At 30.8% G+C, this 20,358-nt stretch overlaps 2 protein-coding genes and 1 long non-coding RNA gene across 17 annotated transcripts in view; 2 read left to right on the top strand and 1 right to left on the bottom strand.

Moving 5' to 3' along the window:
* The window catches only part of drk (growth factor receptor-bound protein 2 drk), a 33,899-nt gene extending 24,911 nt beyond the window's left edge, over positions 1 to 8,988 (top strand). For all 8 annotated transcript variants that reach the window (XM_070107924.1, XM_070107926.1, XM_070107929.1 and 5 more), the window contains exons 3-6: positions 6,988 to 7,085; positions 7,160 to 7,279; positions 7,357 to 7,522; positions 8,624 to 8,988. In XM_070107924.1, the coding sequence (XP_069964025.1) occupies positions 6,988 to 7,085; positions 7,160 to 7,279; positions 7,357 to 7,522; positions 8,624 to 8,797 (558 nt within the window). In that variant the 3' untranslated portion in view covers positions 8,798 to 8,988. The remainder of the gene's footprint in view (positions 1 to 6,987; positions 7,086 to 7,159; positions 7,280 to 7,356; positions 7,523 to 8,623) is intronic.
* A 5,505-nt stretch (positions 8,989 to 14,493) lies between these two features.
* The window catches only part of bbc (choline/ethanolaminephosphotransferase 1 bbc), a 29,462-nt gene continuing 23,597 nt past the window's right edge, over positions 14,494 to 20,358 (top strand). For 2 of the 8 annotated variants that reach the window (XM_070107789.1, XM_070107790.1), the window contains exon 1: positions 14,539 to 15,393. In XM_070107789.1, the coding sequence (XP_069963890.1) occupies positions 15,176 to 15,393 (218 nt within the window). In that variant the 5' untranslated portion in view covers positions 14,539 to 15,175. Of the gene's footprint in view, positions 15,394 to 20,358 lie in introns of all 8 variants that reach the window. The other 6 variants (XM_036375188.2, XM_036375186.2, XM_036375185.2 and 3 more) reach the window with 6 other exon arrangements.
* Positions 16,995 to 18,963, bottom strand: LOC138856900 (uncharacterized). The gene is made up of 2 exons (XR_011395869.1): positions 18,647 to 18,963; positions 16,995 to 18,587 (listed from the first exon to the last, which is right to left on the bottom strand). It is a non-coding gene; the product is annotated as an uncharacterized lncRNA (long non-coding RNA).

Here is a 20,358-nt window from a genome sequence, read left to right as displayed (position 1 = left end):
TTTTGACTAAGTCGCTTTCAACTCTCAAATCTTTGCTTTGCTTTTTCAAATATAAAATTTTTAATGTGTTTATGATGTTAACACGATTACAGAACTTTTATCGAAAATTTTCCTTAATGATATCTGGATTTATGTATTTTTATCGATAAAAAGTTTAATAAAAACTCATTAAAAGTTATGCTACAAGTAAATGATAAAGGCGCATCTAGTGTGATAGCTTAAATAAAGGCAATTTTTGGAAATTTAAAAACAAAAAACTGTATCCATTGTTTTATACATATTTTAAGAATACCCAGTGAAATTTTTGAAGAAAAAAATTTAAAAATTTCCTATGCCATTTGTATCCTACGTTCTTTTCTGATATCTAAAAGAAGGAGATAAGTGACAGCATAACACAACAATAACTTCGAATAGTAGAAGCAAGGTCTCATATCCTTTATTATATTAAAACAGAACTTGCCTGCATATCTCCTATCAAGCTAAAAGTAACGCGACCCACAATCCTACGACAATTAACTATTCCATACACGTCAACAATTTGAAACACACGCGAAATTTGTTTAATATATGTTATATATTAGCCTCGCCGCTATTTGTGCATAAACATGTATAAAATTATATAACAAATGTCTACAAAATTAGTTAATGCCATACATTCATCACATACACTGCAGTAAACAGAAGAAGTACACACTTGAATATTTATTACCGACATGACAAGCGAAAAATGGTGGACAGATAAGAGAAAATTAGGTGAAGGTTTGCAATTTTTGGCAGTCGCATGACATGGCGGAAATTGCGTGAAGTATATCACATATTAATTGATAATTACTTATCAAAAAATAATGAAGACATGAGTAATTTCGGAAATACAGGAAACCTCCAAATAGTCTGAAAGAGAGAAAGTCGAGTCCGAGAGCTAATAACTTGTATGAATAACTTTTATAAAATTAAACATGAAGGTAATTTTATAATGGCACACACTTAGAAACCCTTGTACAGATTGGCAAAACGCAGTGACAGGCTTCTTATGCGACGAATTTTTCACCAGCAAAATCATGCTCCATAAACAGTAATAGGTAGTAATCTCTTGGCGCCAAGTCCGGACTATAAGGTGTATGTGCATAAGAACTTCCCAATCAACCAAATTTTCGGCGCTTTTTGCGTGTCACTTTCGATGTGTTTAACTTGGCTTCGTTGTGATGGAAACAATTCCTCTCGCATTAGACAAAACGCCTCTAGGCGATTGTTTCTTTCAAGCGGTCCAAATGTTGACAAAACAGGTCTGAAATAAGCGCTCGGCCGTAGGCCAGCAGCTCATAGTAGATGAGTCCAGCAAACCCATATCAAAATCTTCCAGATCATCAATCCTGGCTTGGCTACAGTTTGTGCCGGCTCTCTACGATTCAACCATGACCATTTTCGTTTGACGCTGTCAAAACTAACACACTTTTCATCACCAGTACCCTCCGCTTCAGGAATGAATCGATTTTGTTGCGATTGAACCGCGATTCAAGATCTTTACGGTTAGAATCTTAATAAAAAACCATCAACATTTTGTAAAAAATAATAGTGAGTCATCTTAAAGCTTCAAACGATTTCTGGCAATAAAACATGAATCAATGCTGCAATTTAGTTTATGTTATAATTCCTTCTTAGCATTTAATTGAATAATTATTTCATTTAACTCGTTAATTATCAGTTGCGGTTAATGAATTTTTCACCTAACGCAACAACGCAGCAACGCTTTGCAATTAAATTTTAAATAACATGTTAACACTCAACTTTGACCTTCGCTGAACTGTTTTTTTTTTACTTTCCACATATTCTTCGCCATTTAATTTAACACATATCATGTTCTTTATGTTTACTTTTGTTGTTGCATTCTCTTGTATGTTTCTTCTGACATTTTAGTTCATTTACGCTTACGCCCATTAACTCCCCCTTTATGAGAATTTTTATATTTCATCTGCCACCTCTTTTGGCATATTCATTTCATTTACGTTGTGCTGCCGCAACTACGACAACAACAACAGCAAGTCAGAAAATAAAAATGTTATTAACAGTTGCGAGAAAATATATGTATTGTATGTAGTTAATACCTTTGTGTAATGTGATAAATAATGTTGGCTGTCGGTGAGGTGGATTGGTGGTGGTGTTTTGAAAGTCGAGGCGAGTCACTGGGTGCCAGTGTGTGGTGACTTACCGCACCTATATCACCGCTATAAATTGCATATAATGTTACAATAAAAACAAAAACAATCGCTCGTACACACATTTTTCTACGCGACTAACGCAAATATATCGATTACATCTCCAGTATGTTGAGGTTATCGCACGTGTCGGTGAAAAATTCAGTTATCCAGTTATACTGTCTTCAAATGTGTGTTATACGTGATTTCTGTGTTCGTTAGTTTTTCTTGTGATTTCTTATTTATTTTATAGCTTGTTACAGATTTTGTTTATTTTCTATACTTAAAGCTCCAATTACTTGCGATAATAACACGTCATAAAAAAGAAAACCTGCATGCATATGTCTTATTGGCGTTTTAGCAAAGGTAATCGTTGGCTCAAGCGGTTTAACCACTGCTCGTTTTGTAAATTGGAAAATTCAAACCATTTCTCTTTTTAAATTAAAATTCTTAGATAACCTTGAAATTTTTAATGCTATAATCAGTTTATAGGATCTCTAAGAGTTCCTGTTTCAAAATTTATAGGTTATGCTTTGCTGAACCGCTCAAATAAACATGTAACCTCAAACGAATGCCTTTTAATGACTGCAATTGACTCATGGCATTCCTCGAAGTGGATTTTTTAGTTTCAAAAACAGAAAAATGTCATAAGCAGCCAGATCTGCCGCATATGGTGGCTGAGCGATGGCTCTTGTTTCGTATTTCGCCAACAAGCCAGTCACAATCATGCGCTAGAATGGTGGTGAAAAAACTATGTATTTTCTGCCACAAATCCAGTCGTTTACGACGAATTGCTGCACGTAGACGCCTTCAAACGAACAAGTGGTATTCCTTATTGACCGTTTGACCCTGTGGAACGAATGCATCCTTAACCATACCACAGTATTCAAAGAGAACGATTAGTATAACCTTGATTTTTAACCGACTTTGACGGTTTCTATTTAAGGTTTGAAGCTCGATTCGCACGATTGTTGCACAGTTTCGAAGTCAGAAGTATTATGCGTTTGAGTTTTTATATGTAGATTCCTCAGCTCCTTTGTCGAGCATCACTTTTGCGACCACTACTCGATGACGTTTTTGCAATATATTCAGGTCATTTGGTACGAAATGTTGAGTTGCTCAGCTATCTCTATGATGCCAACACGACGACTTTACCTGCGTAATGGATAGCAATCCAGAAAACGAATGCAGTTGGAACTCAAGTATCGACAAAGTGCCTTGAACTACTAGCACCTGAAGTGCTGAAGATTTGTGATACAAAGTATTTCAGCTTTGATCACGCAAAGGTTTCTAGTCAAGTTGGTACCAGACTATAGCTACTTTACAAAGAGCGATCAATATCAAGTTCTTATATGGATAAGTTTGTTATATGACCTGAGATCCTCACGAAATTCGGCATTATATAATATTAAATTATAGTACAACTAAAAAATATAAATATATCATTGCTATGTATATTATCTTCAAATTTAAACATTTTTTCTTTGCCTGTATTCGAATTAATAGCTTTTAATTTCGTACAGTTATTCGATAAGATTACATAACAAACCCGTACTTTTGATTTTCATTTTATTTATTGGTTTTTTTAAACAACAACTTTTTAACAACAATTTTACGTGCTCTGCCAACAAATAACCTTCATTTGAATTATTTAAAAATTCAAACAAGTCGTGCCAAAATTCGAAACGTATTAAAAAAATGCATACTCGCATAGCCGCACGCTCTGACACAAGCAAATACAACACTGTCGTGGAAGCGCAGTTACTTGCATTGATCAATAATTACACGAACTTTCTTCCAACACAAATTTAACGTAATTTATCTCGTTAGCGCATATTTCACTTTTTCTTTCTGTTTTTGTGTCATTGCACGAGCCCTGTTGCAATTGGAATTCACAGTTCATTGATATGACAAACTGTTGTTGGAAATTGCGGCAGAATATACAATGGCAACGAAGTTCATGCTAATAAACCAAATAAAGCGAGATGAAATTCGAACGTGTATGTTGACATTTTTCCATGTCTACATGTCTATTCAAGAACGAATATACGAGTATTTATGTGAGTTTACTAAAATTCTGCTGTATATACGATATATGCGCGCATATTATAAAAAACAAATCTAAAATATTTCGCAATTCGCTTCCGCACAACAAATTATTAATGACTTTTGTCAACGAATTCTCTCTCGCGTTTTTTGTGTCGGCTTCACGTCACTCGGCGCTAGTTCACGCTTCAATGCTATTTGGGTCAACGCAACTGCCCGAGGCGGCTGCTGCACGCTACACATTTTAGTAAGTAAAAAAGTAATATGCTCGCTGTTGTAAAATTCTATAAACAATGCATAGAAATACATACATACATACAAAGAAATTGATATGTCTATTGATACAAGTACATAGCTGAATATTTTGGTCATTTTTCGAGAGCAATATATTTGATGTAAATCTGTAACAACGCAATTGTACTCACTTTCGCATTAATATTCTACATTTCTGCTAGTAAAAAGCACTTGTAATTGTGTATATAAAAGAATATGCTATTGCACTGAATTCATTAACGAAATTAACATTTTACAATGCAAATTTTAGTTGAGTACTCAAAAAAAAAAAAAATCTAAAAATAAAAAAAAATAAAAAGTTCAAAAAATGCAGCTAAATGACGCAAACAGGTCTAAAGTAAATTATTCTGGTTTGTTATGCAAATTAATTTGCAAAGCATTTAAATATACAAAACATCAAAAAAAAAAAATTGTTTTTAGCAAAAATAAAAATATTTAATTGTTTCTAAATTTTTTTTTTCAATTTACTACTCGCAGACTAACGTCACAGCACCACAATGGTATTTAAAAAAAATAAGCTAACTTGAAAAAAAAAACACTCAGATGATTGAAAAATTTAGCAAATTTTTTTCTTCATATATTTAAACAAAATAGTGAAAGTTTGAATAATATGATGATTGAATAAATGTGATGATTTCTAAACATATGAAAATTAATTATATAACATTATAAGATCTAGTAAAACGAAATTCGTTATTTTTCCAATAGATGGCTCCAGCATGTGAATCTGTATCTAGCGTTGTAAAATTGCGCTATATGGCGTTAGAAAGTTAAGATTTCATAGTAAAAAAAAAACTTCTCAAACAGTTTTGTGATTAGAAGTGTTTGAGCACGCGGAGAGCTGGATAGAAAAACAATGTATGGGTGTCATACGAGTTATCGCAAAACCACTTCATGGACCGTGTCACTTATGAAAGCGTATAGACAAATTTGTGGTATAAACGCTCTGAGTTGATGTAAACGGTGGCCGAGTCAGAATTGACGGTCAGGAAGGATTTACTAGGTGTTTGATGGGATTGACGTTGAATCATCTACTATGAGCTGCTACCCTACGACCAAACTTATAATTCGGACCTGTACTATTTAACAGTTTGCTAATAGCAATTGGACCATCTGAAAGAATCAATCGCTTAGAAGCGAGCCAAACACATCGATAGTGACTCACCAGGAGCTCCGGCAGCTTGGTTGAGAAGTTCTTATGCAACCACCTTGTAGTTTGGACCTTATACCAAGTGTTTACTCTGTGTGCCTACCCATGGCGAATCATTTTGCTGGTGAAATATTCGCCTGAAGAGCAGCTTGGGAAAATCGACTGTGCCTGTTTTTTCTTTGTTTGCCAATAGCGACGGGAGTTTCTTTGATAGAGATGACAACAAGCTATCAAACCATACACCTAAATCGGCTCATTCTAATTATGTTGAATAAAATCTTCATATTAATGCAAAAATACTGGCTTTAATTTTACTAGACCTACTACTTTATTTAATTTCCCCAGTTATAACATTTTATACAGCACTAATGGTTGTCATCAGAAAAATGTTTTTACTATTCGTTCATTTTCTCTCTGCAAGCGATAAATCGTGCTCACATTGCTTGCGCTCTGGAGTTTTTTTGTTTTTTTTTTTACTACAGCTACTCCCGGGCCCGGAGTTCTCAAGGTGTGCCGGTGCTCTACAATAAGTTTTTGCAGTTTTTTTCTCCAACAATTGATGGATCAGTGGGCCCCCATCCATAATGCTCCACGGGCTCCGGTTTTCTCTCTCTATAATCTTAACCTAAGCTCAAAACACACTTCAAATTCTATAGATTGCAAATTTGTTAGAAATAACATTAGCTACAAATTATATTTAATAATCAGCTTAATCAGACAGCGTCGCTAAAAGATCAGACAACATTTTACAGAGATCTCAAGTTGTACAAATTAAGTGTACGAATCCTAATGAATATAATAATATAACGTTGGAAGTTTCAAGCGTTCTTATATTATGTATTAAACTTATCGATCTGGCAAAGTCTGTTTTTATTTAAAGTTTATAAACGGCATTAACGATAGAAATGATGTAAAGCTGCCGAAACTGGTCCAACACAGTCCATATTTGTGGTTACAATACGGTTACTTATATTGTGATTGCACTGATAACAATAAATTTTTGTATTAATTAAGTCAAAATTAGGTGTTTTATTTGTTGTGTTTTTGTGTCACGATTTAGGTATACTTTGACATTTCCAGCAACTAAATGCTGCATAATTTGACAGTTGATAACATTGCTTAACATAACAAAACTGTGGCAGGTTTGACATGCAGCGTATTTGGTTTTTATGACAGTCAAAGCAATTTTTTCAAAATATGAAAAAAATATATATTTTCACTATACATATATAACTTTTTATACATATTTTGCTTCTACAAAAAATATTTAAATTAATTAAAAATTTCTGCATTTTTTATTTACAGATTTTAAACATGGAAGATGATTCAAATTGGTATCGTGCCGAATTAGACAGTAAAGAGGGTCTCATACCCAGTAACTATATAGAAATGAAAAATCATGAGTGAGTGTGTGCTGACTGCAAGTAGACGATTTATAAAACATTATTTATTTTTATTTTTTTATTAATAAATACAGCTGGTACTATGGCCGCATCACACGTGCCGATGCTGAGAAATTGCTCTCAAATAAACATGAAGGTGCATTCTTAATTCGCATAAGTGAATCCAGTCCTGGCGATTTCTCCTTATCAGTCAAGTAAGTGTACATTTTTTTTTTTTTTTTTACAAAATGTATGAGATTTTTAATAATCGCTTCTATAACCACACACGCAGATGCCCCGATGGTGTGCAACATTTCAAAGTTTTACGCGACGCACAGGGTAAATTCTTCCTTTGGGTTGTTAAATTCAACTCACTCAACGAGCTGGTGGAGTACCATCGAACCGCAAGCGTATCAAGATCGCAAGATGTCAAATTGAGAGATATGATACATGAAGAGGTGAGTGCGTTGAACTTGATTTGCTTAGAGTGCGTAATTGTAGCTATTTTTACTATTAAAAGTGAACTGCTAACGTTTTTTTTACTTGCTTATTTATGAGATTTAATGCGCGCCTGAATGTAGGCAAACATTTTTTTTGCGCATTTATTTCGCTTTTTTGCTGCGGATTTATATAAATTATTTCCGTTTTATGCCATATGGAGGGTGCCACGAAATTTGTAACACCCAGAAGAATTGCCCTATGAAATATACTATATATACATGAATGAACAACGAGACGAGCTGAGTCAATTTAGCTTTGTCTGTGTGTCTGTATATACACGCACTAGCTCCTCAGCTTTTGAGATATCGATCTGAAATTTTGCAAGCGCCTTTTTCTCTATAAGAAGCTGCTTATTTGTTGGAACCGCCGATATTGGACCACTATAAGATATAGCTGTCTTACAAGCTGAACGTTCGAAATCAAGTCTTTGTATGGAAAACTTTTTTATTTGACGAGCTATCATAACGAAATTCGGCATACGTTATTGTCCAAGGCTACGGTGTAATCTCCGAACAAATTGTTTAGATCGGACCACTATAGCGTATAGCTGTCAAACTGTTCGATCAAAATCAAGATAAAGATTGTTTTGACACATTTATGTTATAAGAAATGAATCCCCTTCACAGTGGATTATATCTTAAGTACAGCCGAAATTAACCTATGTGTATTCTTGTTTCAATTTTTCAATTACGGCATTTTACCTGTGTGGGTATTATAGCTTAGGTACAGCCGAAATTAACCTTTTTTCTTGTTTTATTTTTTTAAAATTATAGCATTTTAAGCGCGCCTAAATGTAGGCAAAATTTTATTTCCACGTTTATTAATTGGTTCCTTCAATATATTGTTCGTCAAAATTTTAACTGCGCTCCTAAATGTAGGCAATGTTTTGTTCTTATGCATTTACTGCGCTTTTTACCGCTGATTGATATAAATTATTTCCTATTAATTAAGCTATTGCCAAATTTACTATAATTTCTTACGATTTTCGGTTTATATAATATATCTAAAATTTTGTCATACTCCATTCTCTATATTCTTCTACTTTCTCCACGTGACAGATGCTCGTACAAGCATTGTATGATTTTGTGCCACAAGAATCTGGTGAATTGGACTTTAGACGCGGCGACGTCATCACCGTTACAGATCGATCTGATGAGAATTGGTGGAATGGTGAGATTGGCAATCGGAAAGGCATCTTCCCAGCAACCTATGTAACGCCATACCACTCATAATAGAATAGAAACTCGTAAAATAATGAATATATAATTGAAAATACAAATAAAAGAGAGAAAATTAAAAAGAAAAAACAATAACAACAACAACAACAAAACACTGCACACAAGATACAAAAACAATAAACGAACACACAACAACAATACTTGAAAAACGAACCACCAACAATAATAATAGCAAAAAACAAAAACACTTTCCAACAACAAATTTTCACAAATCACACAAACACACAGAAATCGGCAGTGTTATAGCTGCAACAACACCAATAGCAATCAGAACTGTACTACCGTAATCAGCAACAAGCGCGCAACAACAACAAGTGACACTTCAATAATTCTCCAATTTTAAAGTATTTAGTTTACATAGTAATTTGCGCATACTAGCAATAGCTAGCAATAGTTTATACATTTTTTTTTGCAATTTTTGTTTTTTGCTGGTGTGTTGAAATGCAACACTCGCCAAATGCACACCGACAGCCACCGTTAGTTGTGTGACCTATCATTCAGCGGTTCAATTGTATACAAAGCCATACATACATACATACACATACAACTGCGATACATCACAGCATCATTTATTACAATTATACACACAAACATATGTAAATATGCATGTATGTATATGTATTTTTTGTACGCGAACGCTTGGAAAGCCGTTGACCGTGTTTAGCAACAAAACGAAATTGAATTGCATGAATTTTCATTTGAGGCTGAAGGCTGACTCGTTAGCTATGAACCAGGTACGCATTTTGAGTGTTTTAATGAAGTAAAGTAGAACAAGAAGTATTTTCTCGACATTACAATGCTTTGACATTATGAAAATTGGTTAACTTTTTTTTGAATTTTATAAAAACTGTTAAAATGTATCAAGACATTTTTCACATTTTTTTTCGCTTTTTTTTTATGCAAAAAAATTAAAATTTAAAATAAAATTTAAATTTAATTTTTTATCCCAAAATCGAGGTAAAAAATTTAAATTTAATTAATTAGTTAATTTATTTAATTTTTCATCCCAACATGGGGATTAAAAAACGTTTGGGATTAAAAATTGAAGATTTTTAATTTGAATGAAGTACGCAAACAAAAAAATTACAAATTTTAAAATAATTTCCTTTTTTAAATTCTTTATTATATACTTGGTACTCAAATTTGTAATTTTTATTTTTTTACCTGTTAGTTTGGATTTAAAATTAAATTAAAATTAAAAATAAATTTTTAATCCGCCTTATGTCGAATTAAATTTTTTTAGTCCTTTATTAGAGATTACAAAATAAAAAAAATTTAATTGCAATTACAAAAACAAAAATAAATTTAATTCAAATGTTTATTTAATTATTTTTTAATGCATTATTTGCAACCCTGATTTTTATAATTCATAAATGGTCAATTGTTTTTGAATTTTGTTTTATTTGTTTTTTAGTTTTTTATTATTATTTTATTTTTGTTTCTTTTATTTTTTTGTATATATATATATTTTTTTTTTAAATTTTTTGTATATTTATATATATTTTTTTTTAAATTTTTTATATAATATTACATTTTTTTATTATTTTATATTGGTTTAATACATTACATTACATTTAGTTTAATTTTTGCTATAAAATTTTGTTATATAATTTTTTTAACTTATTTAAATTTTTTATTTTTTTATTATTTTAGTTTTATTTTATTTTTTTTTATTATTTTCACAACTGATTTATTTGCTTTTTTCATAAGTTTTTTATTTTGTTTGATTTTTTATTAAATTTTTTTAATATATTTTTCAACTTTTGTTATTGTTATTTAAATTTTTTTTATTTAGCTTTTTTATTATTATTATTTTTTTTAATATTTTTAATCATAATTTTCTTATTTTTTAACTTTATTCATTTTTTTTTTATTAAAATTCCTTTTTATAACTTCTGAGCTAACTTTAATAGAAAGTAAAAACGAAAATTGTATTTTTTTTTGTATAAATTTTTTTTTTATATTTCTATAACTTTTTGAAATATTTTATTATTTTATTATATTTTGTTATTACTTCTTAATTTGAGTTTTTTATTAATTTTTTTTTTTTTAATATTTATTCTTTTTTTTATATTTATTTTCTTTTCATTATATATTGTTTTTTTAATTTTTAATATTAATTAATTTTTTTTTTAGTATTTTTTTAAATATTTGTTTTTAATTTTTTTTATTTTTTGTTTTTATTATTTAAAATTTTTGTATTATTTATTTTTTTAGAATTAAATTTATTTTTAATATTTTTTAATTGATCTTAGCATTTATATGTAATATGTATATCTTATATTTATTGTCTTAATTTTCATTTAAACTGCATTTATGCCGCAGCACCTCACACCCGTTACCCACATAGCCTCAAATGAAAATTTATACAACAACAAGCAAACGCTACATACACAAATCAAACCGAAACACACAATTTAATGCGATTACACCAACAGCAACATAAACACAAATATAAATTTAATACATTTTGATATGCATTTTTTAAGTAATTTATTTTTAATGAATAAATCGAAATGAAATACATTTGATTTGTAGTCAAAATTAAAGCAGTTGTTTTAGAAAATAATTGCTGATTTGCCAAAAGCAAAAAATTTACTCACAATACATAGTTTAACTTGAAAATGTAATGATAAAGTTGAGCTGGACCTTTGCTGTTTGCATATTTATTACTATTTTTCAAACTAACAATTTTGTTTGTTATGAAAAATTGCAAAATTAAAAACAAATATTTTGTTGCCGCGCTGCATACAAATTTGCTGCAATATACAAGTATTTCATGTAAATTACGTTCTTCCGGTGCCCCTACGGTTTTTGTTTTTTAATTTGCTTTAAAATTTTCTATACAATTTTTTATCTGCTGTATAACTGTATATTTTTATATAACAAAGTATTTATTTATCTAAATATTGTGTCATGTTTAAAATTTATATACATATATAATTTTTTTTTGTCTGCCACGTTTTTCGTTGTGCAACAAATTTTCGTAAACAAAAAGTTTTGATAATAATAAAACATATTAAATAATTTACACAAATAAAAAGTGCTAAGTGACGTGAATCATTGAAAATTAAAAAAAAAATAATGTAATAGTGTTTATAATAATTACATTAGGTTTTTTCATATATACATATATATATATATCTATATATGTACATAGCAACACATATATACATATTATATATAGTACGTAAATAATGTATATGCATTGAAATGCGTAAGAAATGTGAACATAAAAATAAAATATATAAAAAAAAAATAAGTTTTACGTTCATAATTTGCGCCTAAAAGTATGATATGCGTCATTTAGTGAAAAATTGTTTAACAGTAAAAATTGCTTCGTGGCGCACGATTTAGTGCTGAAAATAGGGAAGCGGTGAAGTGTGCAATCAATTTGTTTTTAATAAAATGTCAACGAAAAAAAAACAAGAAATCTGTAATGTAATAAAAACACATGAAGTAAAAAAAAAATGCACAACAACAGCAAGCTGCACACTAACGGTTCTAGCAGTAATTTATATTGCCATAAATTAAAGAAGTACGTAGAAATAAAAGTTGCGCTGCTAAATGCGCAGCAATGTTAATAGAAATGCGCTGCTTGTATACAGATTTATTGAATTTAAAATATTGGCTGCTTTTTTATTTTAATTTAAGTTCGTTTTAAACAGCCAGTTAGCGCATTTTTCGTTTGCTCATGCTGTGTATTTGATTTAAATATTTGTGTTAAAAGCGAAATTTTAGTTTTTATTTGAGAAATAAACTTAATTTTCAACTAGAAGCTAATTTTATTTGTAGTTGCCAAATTGGAACATTTTTTCCAAATAATAATTATTGCTGGAGAATAAATTTAATTTACATATAAAAGCTTATTTTATGTAAGTTTATTTCATTTGTGGCTGCCAAGCCGAAAATTTTTTGGAAATAGTAATTATTACCAAGCAGAAGAAATGAAAACATATTATTAACCGTTATATGAAAATAAAATGTTTTAATCGAAAATTAATGGTTAATAATATTTTTGAGAAAAAAAATTTAATTCACTTTAAGTTTTATGGAATAATTAATAGTTCTAACCAAAAAACGAGACGAACTTTGAAGACGAAAATTTAAATAGCAGATCTTGTGTCTACTTCAGAGTTAGTTGACTGAAAGTTTCAGTTCTTTTACAAAGTTGTTAGAAATAAAATATTTTTTGAAAAAAAAGTTACGTAAAACTTTCAAATCCTTTTTTTTTGTCAAATCCTATCATTTTTTTTTGTCAAACTTCAATTACTTTTTTATATTAATATAAAAATAATATTTCAGTTCACTTATATTTTCATATATATTACATATATGTACATACATATGTTTGTATGCATATTGTAATACCGTAATCTTTTTATTTTTTTACAAAACTTAGTTTTTTTTTGCAGGTTTTCGATTATATGCTCATAACCCAACTTGTTTATTATAAATTCCAAACTTTTAAAAAAATATATTTATTATTTGTTTTGTGTTTGTAATTTTTAACATATTCTGGTAATTTTTTGTTTTGCAATTTTGAGCTCGTTTTTGCATTAAGTTATTGAGACATGAGGGTGCTTCCTACATATGTAAAAACAAAAAACGAAAAAAAACTTGTTTTCAAAATTATTGTAAACATTTAAAAAAAAAAAACTTTTACTTTCAAAATTATTGCAAAGATTTATAAAACACAAATTTTTAACTAATGCACAGTGTGAATGCAAATTAAACAAACAAACAAAAATTGAAATGGCACAGTTAAGCAGTTAATGAGCACAACTTTATTCATTATACTTAAGCATATATACATATATATTTTTGAAATAGTTTGTGAAATGTTTTTGTTTCTTACATTTTAGTATTTTTAAAAATATTAAATAAGTATGCGTGTTTATATTTTTAATATTTTTTTTGTAATAATTAAGCAAATAATCATTATAATTTGCATAAATTATATGACATACATTTATATTATATAACATATTGTACGTTTATATGCCTTGATATAAAATATGAATATGAAATAAAAATTTAAATATAATAATAGTAATAATATGACAGTAATGAAACAAGTCTTTTTTTTTGTAAAATAAAATTTCAATATTTTACAATTTATTTTATTTCCGGCAGTTTATATATTATAAATTCATTTAAACCTTTAAGTCACTTGCAAGGCGAAAGAACGCATTTTCGTTTTGCAAAAGTTTGGATCCCTTTGAACCCGTAGCCGATCTCCTGCAGCATCTGCTCAAATCTAAAAACCAAACAAAAATTGTTGCTAAAGTTGAATACAGATAATGATTGAAGAACTAGTGAAAATGCAAAACTATCGATTAATGCCACTCATATACACTGAATATCTAGGGGAGTCCACAATTTTCTCTTTCTGTTTTGTTATGTATCTGTGGATTTCAGTAATTTTTAAATTATGAATAATGATTCAAATAAATTTTTTTTCAATGCTTTGATATTACCTCGAAAAAAATTTATTTTAGAAATACAGCATATTTTCGAAAGTGTGCGCAAGCTGTTTACACAAACTTATTTCGTTTATTTTTACAAATTGCATGCAACTCTGCCAACAGCCAACTGTCAATTTGACATTTTCCAATTGGACAACACGCACACAACAATTTTGACATACACGCACACGAGCTCCCGCAAATTTTCCTCACATCTCTTCATTGACATTTCTATCGGACATCGTTTGTTTGAAATTTTCGCTCGACATTTGTCGTTCTTTTGCACATATTCGAAAGCAGTGCATTTTCATCGGATCACTACGTGGAAATTGTGAGTGAAAAGTGTGCTTAAGTTAACTGATTGAATTTTCGCGTAGCAACAATTAATTTAACACCGAAGTAAATGTATTTGAAGTAGTGAAATTATAGCAACAAACCGGCTAAATAATAAGAGTAAGCAAAGCCAATTTAACCAAATAAAAATACGTAAATTTGGTCAAGATCCGTAGAAAATTTTAGCGTATTTATAGCAGTGTGTGTACGTGTATCAGCGGAAAAATAAGTGTTTTTGCTTAAAGCGAAACTTGTACAAAAGCGTAAAAGTCAAACACGTGAATAAATCGCACAAGTAAAAGTAGTGCATATTAAGAAAAGAGGTGTAAAAGTTTGAAATCATACTGAAACGACAGCAGAAAGAGAAATTGTTATTTATTTTACATATATGTATATATAGCCCATTAGAATTTCCGCAGTATTTTGGAACATTCGAAGTAAATTCTAATACAATTTTTTATACTTATATAAAAAAAACCACTTGAATTTTGTAACGAACGCACGCATAACCAACGCAAATACAGAAACTGACCTCCGCAGCAACGAGAAAAATTCAGGCGCATTAACTAACATGTCATCAATCACATATAAGGAGCGTGTACTCAGCGCTCAACAGCTGAAAAAGTTGTCGGAACACAAATACGCCTGCACAAGCAGTAGTCTGTTGGATCCATGGCTACAGCCTTGGTGGAATTGGCTTGTTTCAATGACGCCGCTATGGTTGGCGCCCAATCTCATAACAATCATTGGACTGATTGTCAACATAGTGACAACATTAATTTTAGTATCGTAAGTATTAAACAATAAATTAAAATAATTTTATAATTTCCACAATGGCATGTACATATAAATATGAATATCGTGCAAATGCGCTGTATTTCGCAGCAAATACTGACATTTGAAAATGCCTGCGAAAAATTTAATTGGAGTGTTATATCAGCATTGCTGGCTATTGCGTATCAATTTTCATCGCGTTAATTGGTGGAAGGGTTATTTTATCTGATTAGCTATATTTTTGTATGTTATGAAATTTTCACAACCTTCCATTTTCGGTATTGCAATTCGCGATTTTCGCACATTTCCCGTAATTTTTGCGGTGCTGTTGACAACAGCTGCTGCAATAAAAACAATGCTGATGCTGACAGTGCTGCTCTGTAGTGCCAATTTGTTGTTATTGAGAGTACTTCGACGAGAATGCTAATACATTTACACACAATTGCTCTCTTTGTGGTTGTTGGTATATAGCGGATGTAAGCGAGGAGCTGGTGATAAAGTGCATTGTGAATAATCAAATAGGAAAATGTTGTGTCGGGGAAAATTGTAGCATATTTTGGTTAAACAGGCATATTTCATTAAATGCTTTCTAGGTTCCTTAAGCAATAATTATGAATTTACTTGCATAAAGTGTGCATATGCATATGTAAGTATAACTTAAAACGTATTGAAGCCTGACTTTTAAAATAAAGCCGGCACATTAACTTTACACACTCAGCAATTCCTACTACTCACATTTGGCTCTCATATTATTATTTACTTGTTGTACGTCAATGCTGAATGCCTTGCATAATAATAAGCTGAATTTATTTCGACTTTTTTTTTTGACATTTAGTACTCTGTTCCCCGTGCCCATGCATTTTTTATTAGCCTAATTTTTGCTGAACTTGCCCTTCTCGTTAACCGTATAGTTTAATGAATGCAGTCGCATTTACTTTGACTTTTTTGTGTTTTTTTTTTCACTACTTTTACTTGTGCGAGTTTTTTTTTCAATTCACAGTCCACGAAATTACTATGCTAAAAAATTTACAGAAATATAGAAAAGAATACTTGCTTAAACGTTAGTCACTTGTGACACCCTACATGGAGACTTCTTATACCCCTTGCTTTGGGTCACCTTGATTAATGAATTAATACTTCTATTCGACAAGGAAAACTTTCAAGGCCGTCTGCCGCGCGGATGAGCTCGTTGTCCTTTGTTCAGGGATGAATCTTAATCGCCTATCCCAGCTTATAGACGGGCACTTCACATCCAACAGCCAAATCCGAAGAAAAAAGAAAGCTGTCATTTCACAAGAAGGGCAAACATTTCAAATTGCATTCTCGAGCTCTGCCAAGAAAAAAGGACAGAACATAGAGCTTCAAATTTCATGCAAAAGGGAACTTAGTAATATTGTAGGGGTCTTCATAGATTCTATCATCAGAAAATTGAAAAAGTAGACTCGGAAGATGATGAGACGCTGGCTCATTACCTTTGCGAATGCCCAGCCTTCAGCCTGCTGAGACGGGATATCTTCCACGGCTTCTAATGATATTAATTAGGAAATTCGGACTGTTTAATCTGATTATTGTCAGCTGTGTGTAAGGTGGCGTGAATAATATAATTTACATATAAATGAAACTTTATTGCTATTCATAATATACAGCAAAGCAATTTATTCTGAAAATTATTGTTATTCCCATTGTTATTGCTTGTGCAATGCAACAATGAAATGGTAAATACCTCCTAGTCTTTTACCATAAATAGATTTTTATGAAAAAAAAGTTAAAATATATTGTAGTTAGGGAATAGGTATGTATGTGCGAGTGTGATTTATAATTTTGTAATTTTATGACTTTGCAACACATACACACGCACACACACTCATTGCACAGTCTTCGCTACTGGCAGTTAGCTTTCTTTTGATTTTCTGCAAATATTTTCGCTACTTTCGTTTTTGCTCATTCATGTACATACACATGATTACATGCGATTTTAATGATCGCTTTCATCTCATTGACTGTTACCTTCACGTTGTCGCTATCGCTGTCTATTCCGCCATAGTCTAGCGCTGTGCATCATCATAGTATTTAAAACGCCTACTGGCTGCTGATGGGCACCATAAACACACTGATTGAGTAACAGTGTATTGGCAAAATGCATGACTAAGCAATGCAAATTGATTTACAGATATACATACATATGTATGTAAAATTAATAAATATATGGAATGCATAGTTTATGTATGTATGTATGTGCCTGTATAATGTAATAGCGGGTAAGCAGATGCAATGCAGCCTAATTGCCGTCATTACTATATTGCTCGCTTGTTGAAATGCATTCTTCTGTGAGATGTACCCTTAATAAGCGTGTATGTTTATTTGAGTTATTACTTGTTGCATGATTCATCAGCTTTTCAGTTTGATTTCGCGTCAACTTAACTAGAGCGTTTTCTTTTACAAACCGTTTGGAAATTTGTAGCTTTTAAATTATGTGTGTTTGAAAGAAATAAATTTGTACGTTTCAGTAGTTGGTGATTTGCAGACTTTTGATTTAAAATAGTTTTGAAGAATATTGCTATCGTGAGTTTTTGTCCGGATTTACCATAGATCTAGTCGTCGATCTTCGTCACAGTTCCTTTTGCTGCCGAACGTGATATTTGGAATAATATTCCGCAATTATTTGTGAAATTATTCATAAAGTTATAATATGAAAAGCATAAAAAATCTGTAGCTTAATTTTGATCAGTCAGTTTTTATGGCAGCTATATGCTATAGTAGTCCGATCTGAACCATTTCTTAGAAGATGGTACCATTGCTTTGTAAAATTATCTGCTCCAAATTTCGTAAAGATAGCTTGTCAATTAAAAAAAATTTCCATATAAGAATTTTTTTTTAATAGCTCAGTTTGTATGGTAGCTATATGCTATAGTGGTCCGATCTGAACACTTTCTTTGGAGAATGTACCATTGCTTTGGAAAATTATCTATGCCAAATTTCATGAAGACATCTTCTCAAATAAAAAAGTTTTCCATATAAGAATTTTTTTTAATAGCTCAGTTTGTATGGTAGCTATATGCTATAGTGCTCCGATAACGGCGCTTCCGACAAGTGAGTAGCTTTTTAGGGAGAAAATTATGCGGGCAAAATTTCAGATCGATAACTTCAGATTCATTTCGAAAATTAACACTAGAATTACGAAGATGTATGTAGACAAATTGTATATATTGCTGCAAATAAAAAATAAATAACAAATTAAGTTTTACTAATATTTCAGTAATTGAATTACCTTCAATTGACACTGGTTACACAGGGGAGAACGCTTTAAGTTCATACTAATACGTCTGCATGTTCGTACATGCATACATAAGCATATATGTACTTATGTATGTATGTATGTATAAATATTTGTATATATGTTTGCAAATGAATTGCCGGTTATGCGATGCCAAGTCTCACGATGCCACTCTGAGGTCAATTACATTGATACTAATTTCAATTAAACAGAGCACAAAACGAATGCAGTAAAGCAAGCAAGCAAGAAAGCCAAAGTACACAAAACGCACCGAAAGGGTTAAACAAATACCGAATCAGTAATAAAATGGATTTTTTTTTTAAATAATTAGTATTATCTGACTTTGAAAACAAAGCGAAAGCAATAAAATCTGCCAATGAAGATATTTGCCACTTATGTCCCCAACACGTGTGAGCGCTTAATAAAGAATATTCTTATACATATATACTTGCATACAAATGTATATAGTATAGGCTTTTATGTACCATAAGCACTTATTTAATACATTTTTCAAACAAAGATTAGTGTGGCTTGTGGTTTGGTTTTTTTTTGCTGTTTTACTTTAAATAATTGCATAGTCACGCAGTCTTTGTTTTGCCAATGATTATTAGCCTCTTGTTATGATTTGTGATATATGTTTGTATAATAATTTGTTCATTATAATAGCTTTCACCATTCATAACGCGACTTTGATAAACTTAGCAAATAATACAGTCGAATAGCATAACTGCCAAACTCAATTTTTAAAGTTTTAAAAATAAAATATCAATTTTAAACCTAAATCAGAAATTTCGTACATGGAAATTTTTTTTATTTGAAAAGATGTCTTCACAAAATTTTTCGCAGATAATTTTACAAAGAAATGGTAAAATCTCCGAAGAAAATGTCTAGATCGGAGCACTATTCCATATAGCTGCCATACAAACCGATCGATCAAAATCCAGTCCTTGTACGGAAAATTTTTATATTTACGAGCTATCATCACGAAATTTGGCATAGACTATTGCCCAAGACAACGCTACAATTTCCGCACAAATTGTTCAGATCGGAGCACTGTAGCGTATAGCTGCCATACAAACTGACCGATCAAACGCGAGATAGAGAACTTTTTTAATACCATTTTATGCTATAAGAAATTTACCCCTGTGTAGGGTATTATAGTTTCGGTGCAGCTAAAGTTAGCATTTTTTTGTTTTTTCGTTTGACTGCGCAGACAATGAGTAAACAAAATAAATGTTTGCCTGATTAGACGTTTCTTTTTTTTTTGTACTATATCTTATCGCTTTTAAATATATCAAATCTGATAATACAAATGTCGATGCACCAACAAAATATTTATGCGACTTATATAGATATATTTGTTTATAAAAGCATATAAACTTGTGTATATAAATCCTTCTAATTGATTGATATTCCAATATGTACCAAATATTAAGTAGCTTATATGACTAAAATTGAATTTAAATTTTAGTACAGTGGTCTAACTTTCTGATCATGACGGATAGAGTCGTATCTAAACATAAATTGCTGAAAGGCACCGTTATCTCTAGATTTCTAGGTTATTTGGATAGTTCAGGGTTGTTTTTATCGGCTTTGATATGTTAGATGCGCCCAAGGTTCATTTTTATCCGGGTGTCGTCAATTAGAAGTCCATCCAATTGGTACCTAACCTCTTTAAGCTACGCTATTTGTTGAGACGGTGACAT

The sequence above is a fragment of the Bactrocera oleae genome, chromosome 4 (assembly GCF_042242935.1).
Source record: "Bactrocera oleae isolate idBacOlea1 chromosome 4, idBacOlea1, whole genome shotgun sequence".
Taxonomy (NCBI): domain Eukaryota; kingdom Metazoa; phylum Arthropoda; class Insecta; order Diptera; family Tephritidae; genus Bactrocera; species Bactrocera oleae.
Note: the sequence above shows the minus strand (reverse complement) of the source record. Positions and strands in the feature narration are given on the sequence as shown.